The sequence below is a fragment of the Gallus gallus genome, chromosome 4 (assembly GCF_016699485.2).
Source record: "Gallus gallus isolate bGalGal1 chromosome 4, bGalGal1.mat.broiler.GRCg7b, whole genome shotgun sequence".
NCBI classification, from domain to species: Eukaryota; Metazoa; Chordata; class Aves; order Galliformes; family Phasianidae; genus Gallus; species Gallus gallus.
Window position 1 is genome coordinate 13685713 of NC_052535.1, and position 9373 is coordinate 13695085.

At 41.6% G+C, this 9373-nt stretch overlaps 1 protein-coding gene across 3 annotated transcripts in view; it reads right to left on the reverse strand.

Moving 5' to 3' along the window:
- Positions 1 to 9373, reverse strand: part of TMEM164 (transmembrane protein 164) — a 43066-nt gene that overhangs the window by 33487 nt on the left and 206 nt on the right. Inside the window, exons 1-2 of one of the 3 annotated variants that reach the window (XM_046940035.1) lie at positions 9276 to 9371; positions 8612 to 9149 (exon numbers count right to left, since the gene is read on the reverse strand). In XM_046940035.1, the coding sequence (XP_046795991.1) occupies positions 8612 to 9076 (465 nt within the window). In that variant the 5' untranslated portion in view covers positions 9077 to 9149; positions 9276 to 9371. Of the gene's footprint in view, positions 1 to 2588; positions 3680 to 8611; positions 9150 to 9275; positions 9372 to 9373 lie in introns of those variants that run through there. The other 2 variants (XM_046940036.1, NM_001012886.2) reach the window with 2 other exon arrangements.

A 9373-nucleotide genomic window follows, 5' to 3' on the forward strand; every position in this document is an offset into this window, starting at 1 on the left:
CCTCCTCCATTCCTAGCCTAACACAATTAGCAAAACCTGCACAACAAGCTTATTTAGGGGGGAGAAGAACAAAAAGGCTGACAAAAGAAAGTAATATTCAAGCCTCCAAATTCTTAACAAAACTAATTTGCACTGAATTTAGATTAATTTCTATTTATACCTGTTATTGACCCTGTGAAACCTTGCAAGGTTTCCCAGTAAGATATTCATGTGGATATTGGTGTGTCTTCACTTTTGTTACTTCCTCCCCTGAGCGTGACATTCCATATCCATTTCCTACAACAGCAAAATTGATGTAATAGAGGCCTGCTCTACTCTTCTCCAGGTCTCCAGTGCCAGAAGGACATCTGGAAGATTTCCTTGTGACGTACAATTATGTGCTGGATAAATGCAGCTCTTTCAGACTGAGCACATAAGAACTTGACTAACAGAAGTTGACTAATATTCCTGTTTGTTTTGGTTGGTTTTTTTTTTTTTTTTTGAGTTGCTATGGCACATGTTCTGAAAAAGATGACATTAAGGAAACAACGTTAAAAGATCAGGGAAGCTGAAAATTAAAAAAAAAAATTAACAAGTAAACTAAGAAAAATCAAAGAATTTGAAACCTTAATTCATCCAGGCATTACATCTCAGGTCTTCAATTAACCCATCCTACAAAGAGCATCTCCTCACCCACCATTACTCTCCATCTCTCCCAAATAGCAGTCATATGTTTTCAATTCTGTCTGTTCCCTTCTTCAAAAAAACCCAAACAAACAACATCCTATCTCACTGTATCAAGAGTAGTTGAAAAATAAATTACTCATGTTCATATGGGAAAAAAAAATCATAATTGCTACTAACAATTAGAATGCTCCACAAGAAAGTTATATTTCTAGCACACAACTTGAATGGTATAATGAATGCTTCCAGCTTTGATTTTTTTTTAGCTACACTGGGCGAAGTGATTACATCTTCAGCCACAGACAGTGAAGGTCAAAATATCTACTTTCTACACCTAGAAAAGTTCAACTGCTCCCTGGCCTTTTGCAACACCTAATATAGACATAAGCCTTTGTTCAACTGAAGAAATGCAGTAAAAAAAAAATATGAATAAAAAATGTTTTTCTCCCAGTACTATGGGCTCACATCACAGAAACCTATATGGGAAAAAATAGAAGCCATTAGCATCCCCACCAACGCTTCCTGGTCAAATATCCCTAATTTATTTTTCATATCAGTAAGGAGGATTATAATTCAGAGAAATCCTTATCAACCATATCTTCAATAAGTCATTTTTCACATTTATTACTCTAGACTTGAGAGGGATGGGTTAATCCTTCTGTGCATAGAGAGGCTTTACCAACAAGAAACCAAGAGTGCTTTCACTTTTTATATGTCAGAAGCTTCCAGAGTAAAGAGCACTTCAAGTTTGTGGGTTAATGCACAAGTTAGATGTCAGTAGCCTTCTATTTCTCCAAGTGGCAATTACCCAATGATTCTGTTACATGTAAGTAACTGGATATTTGGAAATCAAGTTTTGATTGCATACAGTGGACTATACCGAGTGCATATCCTACAGTAAGAAGTGTCTTTAAAAGCGTTAAGACAATTAATATGTAACAGCATTGTTATTACAGAAGCTCATTTTTTTCCAAAGAAACAAATACAATCCATAAAAGCTACAATATATAACAACATATTCCTGATAAAATTCCTGGAAAATGCCATCAACTGTCCAAGTATTACACTTGAAACGATTCAATTCCCTTGATACTACTTACTTGGCAGTCTGAACAAATGTGAACCCTTACTGTATCTATCTAAAGCCCTGAGGAAGTGTCACGAGAAACATGAGTCCTATTACACATCCAGCAAGTTTCAAATTCATGGCACAGAACTTCCTCTGGGTGAACATTACCATGGTTCAGGTTGCTGTACGTCATACAACCGCTGCAGTAAAGCTCACCATCTGCTACTACAAGAGCAAACACGTGCAGCAGTGTAAGGGAGACAGCAAAGGAGCATTTTTTAAGAATGGAAGTTGGAAGATGAAAGTCAGCCCGATCCCTGGAACATCTATGGTGTCCCATACAGTTACTGCTGTTACTTCATTTATTCTACAACTCCACTGAAGTTCCTGTAGGCATCAGACAGCGATTCCTGAAAGAGCAGCTGAAGCTGCTAGCTAACAGTTTGCATGGAATGGTTTGTTAAAGTGCAAAATAGGTAGAAATCCTAAAATGCATTGTGCTTAACAGTGAAGCATTAAAGCACTGGACAGAACACTGATACCATTCCTAAGAGCCCCATTCTCCAAAGTAATTAAATAAGTAGATGACCTCATGTAGCTCAAACTACATAAGTTACACTGTGATTAATATTTGTATTAAATCTATGATCTTATCAAAACAACATCCTCTTGCCTAATAATTTCTGTAGTTTAGGTAAGAATCCTCACTGTAAATATTTAGGCTAACTTAAGCTTCTTCATCTACGATTTTTAATTATGCAATCCCTACCTTTTAGGGAATCATATTACTTCTTGTTATTTCTCACCTTGTTATTCCTTTTCTCCTAAGAATACACAGAATAAAGGGGAGAGTTACCAAAGTATGCATTCTATCCTCAAACACAGCAGGTATTTCTGAAGTCTAGCAGCTCGGTCTGGACCTTCAACACACCAAACTCCTCAACTGGAATGCTCACTGTACCATGAGATAATGTCACGACCTGAACCACGTTGACTGAAGTAAATAAGCATGCATTTTCAGCTCAAGATACAGCATGTGCTGGCCAAATCTTGTCCAAGGGGCTGAACTGTAACCTCTCCAAAGACAGCAAATTGCAACTCACAGCCTGAAAACATTTGCTATTGTTTGTACTTATTAAAAGTGTTTATATTATTTGTGAGTTAGAATCCTTGCCTTACCTCATACTGATTTTTCTCAATTCCTTTATTATATACTGGGATTCACTAAAAATAAGTAAAGGAGTAAAGTAAACTATATATACAGTGTCAAACTTATCATAGAAAAAGCTTCTCTTCAGCTCAAGAAATTATGATATTAATTACAGCATCAATTAAAGCCTCTAAAATATTGTAGCAATTAGAAATAATTAGTTACTGAAAGGGCAGATGAAACCATTCAAGCAGCCATGTCTCCTATTAAATGAATGCCAAAGTATTAGTTCAGGAGCATCCCAGACCACATATAAAGGAATTGTGGATTTGCCTCATGACACATCACCTCATCCCCGTGCCTCCTGAGCCGCCATCATCCTTCCAGAAGGAAAATACACCCATAGGCAAGAAATAAGACTTGTCACCAGGAACTACTGCTGCTTTCAGTGCTTTAATTGTTTTCCCATCTGCCCTTTTTACCACACACTGCAATGAATTTCCTTTCTAGGAATCAGCTATAATAGGAAACGTTGAAGAGTAATTTGAAATTACAGAAAGGCTTGTACTGTGCAGATCTGAAAACCAAGCAGCACACTTCATAGTCTGGCATGTTTGTGAGCTGTGATTATGCCCATCTTCCACTTCAGTGATGGACTTCACGGCTACCAGATAGCATTTGAGAGCCCAGAAAGGATTGTTTGCCTCGCAACTGCAGTCTCACACTTCTCCTGAGTGTACTGATTTGTGAAGAAACCATGCCATACTCCAAACACACTGCCTTGACTTTCACAAGACTTTGTACCTTTTTTAATCCTTAAAAATAACAAATTCAGATAAACCTCAGTGTTATCAAATCTCCCAAAACCTAATCCTGACTTCTGGAGTGCTTTAAAAATTGCAAGTTCCACAGGTTTGGAATGTAAAACTATACACAAAAATTACATAGATAAGGGAAACGTACAGACACTTTATAGAAGGGAGTTTTAGAAATAGACATTTAGATGTGCACACTTTGAAAAATGCATAAATTCATGGGAAATGTTGCCTTTGCTGTTTCACATCCTGCACAAGGATCGTAATACATGCAACAGTGGACAGAACTATTAGAAATCTTCTCTTTAGAGTACTACAATCCCTTAATAACTGAATAACTCAAACTTTTACCTGGAGGCTATTGCTTATGTTACCGAATAACACCTGTTGGCTAGTATTTAGTGTCATTTCTATCACCAGCTCCAGTATTTTGGTAAGCAAAGTTTCAGGATATTAACACCTCTTAAATTTTAATTCAAGGCTTTGAAGAGACAGAATACAGAAAGCAAACACAATCTAACTGGTCTCTTCTAGATATCACAAAGCATTAGGAGCAATGCATACAAATGAAATCCACACTCACGTGGCAGCCTGTCTTGCAGAGGACAGGAAGGATCCAGGTGACTAAGAAGCCAGAACTAGGAATAATGAACGCAGGATTTAGTATTTACTGAATCACAGGTGCACTTTGCATTGATTTTAGTTATATGAGCATCAGCTCAAAATCACTGGATGAAACTTGACTCCACATTATTTTAGGCTCACCTTTTCCTTACCTTTTTCCTTCTTCACAGCACACAAATGTCTGTCCTTAGCTGCCTGAAGTGCATTAAGACAATCTAACAGCTGAGGATCTACCTTCAAGAAATCATTCTGTAAGAGCACTTGCAAACAGCCTTGTAGAAAGCTCTTCCTAAGGCAAAACCAACCTAAATCTCATTTTATAGCTTGGCGTTAAGTCATCACTCTGAAGTAAGGCACTGGCATATTTAAAACAAAGAAGTGGACAATCAGAACATCCTAAGAGAACCAGCTGTACCATTGCTGCCAACAAACCCTAGGACCACTGTGTAGAAGTTTTTCCTTACATCTTGTTTCCCAAATACCTTGGTCACAATACAGACACAATGCAGATTTTATCTCTGGGTTCTAGTTTATATTTGTCTACGTTTAATCTTAGCTGCCTGCATCTCCTGCTTGATGTCCTACGGGATACCCAGAGACCGCTCTGTTTATGCAATTTAGTTAAGTTAGACTGATTGTGAGCAACAGTTGCAAAAGCTTCCTACACAAAATACCTAGAGATCAATAACAGTTATTTGCTATGGGACGAATCCTCCCTCTTGCATTGCTGAAGCAGAAACTGAAAAGATGTCCTTCGCATGTCTAATTTCAATGCAATAAATGGTTCCTAAAATACTTTAAATGATTAACATCTTGAAAATGTAACAGTCTGCTAAACATATGCTGGATTTTTCCTGCTGTGCAAGAGAGAAAAAAAAAGTTTACAGCACCCTGGGGGACGTCACGTTTAAAAAAGGAAACCCCCCCACAGCTTCTCTGTTAGTACAGCTTTTATGCTGGACTTGCAGCAGTGTCACTGATCCAGTCATACCTACCATATATACTCAGTCCTAAAATGAGCACACATTTCTAGAGTTTCTTCAAAGACCTTTTCCCCCCCTTACTGCACCATGTACTGCCATTCTGCATGAAAACACCTCCAACCCCACAGCACAGAAATAGCACATTAAAGAAACAACAGGATTTTCTATTTCTCTTTTTACTTAAAATGGATATCAACTTTAAAAAAAATCACTTATTTTTTATTGATGCTATGCTTACATTACTGGTGAAAAGACAACATTGTTTCTAAGCTAAGCAAGACACCAAAAGCAACCGCAGGGCTGGAAATCAAAGGCAGTGTTTCCATATTATCCAAATAGGTGGCATGATGGCAACAAATTGAATCCAATAACCAAGACTATTGCTTCAGCAATTAAATACATTCATTCAACCAACACTCCATCCTTACAGTAACACAGGTGAACTAGTTTTTTCTGCTTACGAAAAAAGATTTGATAGGAACACAGGTTGGTGTGATAAGCAGAAATTAGGCATCTGATCAAAACAGACGCATTTGTAGAGTACGGTAGCCATTATACTATGCAGTTCTGTCTGCTCAAATGCACCACAGGTATAATTCCCACTTTATTTTGACATTTCATCCCAGCTTTAGGTCCTTCAAAAGCAGAAGTTTATGCAGATGAAGTCTGAAGGACAATTTCCAGTTCCAAATATTTTCTGGCTCAGAGCCCAGAGCTTTTGCTGCTCTGAGGAGAAACAGCCTCACATGAAGAAAACAGAAAGTGAGTGGATGAAGAGACCTTTACAAACAGCTACTGCTGACATCCCTCTGACAGGACTGCAAATGCTATAACATGCTTCAGCTCTTCACCTCCTACCTTGTTCATCCTCATGTTCTGGCCTGGCAGCAGCATAACATACAAGCTACTGTAAGAACAGAAGCACAAGATAAATGACATTTTCATATATTTCATCTTGTCAACCTGTTGCTGTCAGCAAGCTCAAGCCAGAAGAACACTTCCAAGATCATACCTACTATATATTATTTTCCTGCTGACAGAGGTCACTGACTATCATTGTTTCTAAGTTGTTTTCTCTGCTGACAGCTGTCCATTTTGCAGCTATATTATTTCCCTAGTTTAAGCCCAGGCATATTTCTAACATATCTGTTTGAGGATGAAGTGGAATTACTTCTGAATTTCATTGACATATCCCTGTTGTCAATTTCACAAAGTGCAGTAACATCATTTCTAGTGAGTGATCAGCACAGGATAGGAAAGAAGGTACCACTACTGGTCTGAAATAGACTAAGAATTGTCCATGTCTGACTACAGAGGTTAACCCTCTATCTCTGAGGGTGGGCATTAAGAACTGAGCTATGTTACCCCGGATTTACCTGTAAGCACTAGTATTTCATGGAATGGTTTGTGTTCAAAGGGGCTTTTAGGAGCATTTAATTCCAATCCTTCTGCTATAGGCAGGGACACCACCCATCAGACCAGGTTGCTCAAAGCCTCATCCAGCCCGGCCTTGAATGCCTTCAGGGTGAGAGCATCCACAACCTCGCTGGACAACCTGTTCCAGTGTCTCACCACCCTCACAGTGAAGAATTCCTTCCTAATATCTCATCTAAATCCACCCTCTTCCAGTTTAAAGCCATTTCCCTGCATCCTGTCACTACCTGCGCTTCTAAAAAGTCCCTCTCCAGCTTTCCTGTAGGCCCCCTTCAGGTACTGGCAGGTTGCTATAAGGTCCCTCCAGAGCCTTCTCTTCTCCAGGCTGAAGAGCCCCAGCTCTCTCAGCCTGTCCTCACAGAATAAGTGTTTCAGCACCCCGATATTTTCATGGCCCTCCTCTGGACCCACTCCAGCAACTCCATGTCCTTCCTGTGTTGGGGGGCCCAGAACTGGATGCAGCACTCCAGATAAGGTCTCACGAGAGCAGAGTAGATGGGCAAAATCACCTCCCTCATTCTGATGGATACTTCTCGTTAACACCATAGCACTATCATAAAGCAGTATTATAATACTGCACCAAGAGAACGAAGTATTCAAATCACAATGGTAAAATGTCATCATCATCTTCTCAGGGAATTAACAGGAAACATTCCAGTAAATAGAGAGGGTTGCCAGGCAATGGAATGTGGCTATATTGTTTTATTTTTCAATTATTTGTACAGCTCTTGGAAACCTTCTGTTTTCCACTTCCTTACCAATACTAATTGATTGTGCAACAACTGTTACCACTTTATGAAAAGCATTTCTACTACGGTGTAAAATACTGACCTAGCGCTGCCTCGCAGCTTAGGAATTCACATAACCTACTAATTAAATTCTGGAACAGGAACTCATTTTCTGTAGATGTCCCAGTTATTGCTGTAAAAGCCTGTGTGACCCCTCTTGAAAGGATCCCCAGCACCCCTAGACCTCTAGTACTACCAGTTAGACTCCTACAAACAGACAAGGAATGGTATTGGTCCAATTTGTTATTCCTGACTTCTTTTTAAACCATGGCAGCTTAAAAAAAAAACAAAACAAAAAAACTCTCATATAATCTTCTACTTGTTGCTGAGTTCAAATGATGTAAGTTACCCAGTGTTGATGGTAGAGAATTAGTAAAATTAGTAAAAGGATTATTTTTGACATGCCACATTCCTTGGCAATCTCAGTGAGCTAAGTACACACACAGAACCATACACAGATAGTTTGTAAGCTGTAGATACCACAGTTCACTCACCAATTATGAACGTCTCTATTAGTCTGACAGCTACATATACTGTGTATTATCATCCATCAGCAACTAAGCTTTGACTTATTAAAGCACACAGTTTAGCAGGAGGTCTCAAGCCACCTCAGTTCATTCATCATCGTATATAAAGACTAGGATAACACCTGTTTCAAAATTAGAAAAGCAAAACAAAATTGTCTGCACCAAAAAAAAAAGTTTTGCTGCTTTAACAGCTCCACAAAACACATTCACACCCCTGAAAGTCACTTCCTTGAATAAAGTGGCGTGTAAATCACACAGTAAATCTTCGGCAGTAACCTTGCTTTTAATCAAATTTGGCACAAGTTATCCCACTGCAGCAGGTGGGAACAGAATTTTGTGGTGACAAAAAAGACTTTTCAGCCAGGAGCAAAGACATTAACGTTAACTACAATTTCACCTTTTTTTCCTCCCCACGTTCAATTCAGCTGAGTAAAAGCCAAGCTCTAAAACGCTTATATGAATCCTCGGTATTTGAACCTTCGCTATGCGCTTCTGTCTCACAAACCCACCGCGGGAAAAGCACCACTTCGGCGGCGTGAAGCCAAAGCCGAGCCTTACCTGCATCATGGTGACCACGTGGCAGGGGTTCAGCAGGTAGATGACCGTCCTGGTGGCGAACTTGAAGCCCACCTCCAGCCCGAAGACGAGGCACAGCACCACGAGCAGCAGGTTCTTGCCTAGGCTCTCGTGCTTGGCGCGGGGCTGCTGCAGCAGGTGGCCCTCCAGCTCACGGAGGTGCAGCTGCCGCAGCTTGCAGAGCGCCAGGAGGATCTCGGCAGCGCCCAGGCTGAGGAACACCAGGCTCTCCACGGCGCGCTGCCGCCCGGACAGGAAGGCCGCGCACTCCGGCCCTCCGTTGCCGGCGAAGCTGGGGTCCACCCCGCCGTACAGCCAGTCCAGCAGGTTGCGGAGGCCGTACCGGGACATGGCGGGACGGTGCCCCTCCTCCTCCCCGTCGCTGCCCGGGTGCAGGTGGGAGCAGGTCGGAATCAACGCCAAAATGCCGTCGGGCCGGCGGAACATGAAACGCCAGGGGTCCCGCTTCGTCCCCGCGCCTCGGAGAAGAGTCCTTTTCCTTCCCTCGGGCGTCGGCAGCCTGCAAGGAGACGGACGGAGCGACGGATGAACGGAGTCGGCGAACCGCCGCCCGGCACCACCGCTAACACGCACTGCTGCTCCCGCCTGCCCGCCGCAGGACCACCCCCCGTCCCAGCCGCCTCACCCCGCCGCCCCGGGCCCCGCTCCGCGCTGCCTTCTCCTCACGCGCCTCGGCCCGCGCGCAGCCCCGGGCTCCCAACAGCCGCCGCCCGCCCCTTCCCG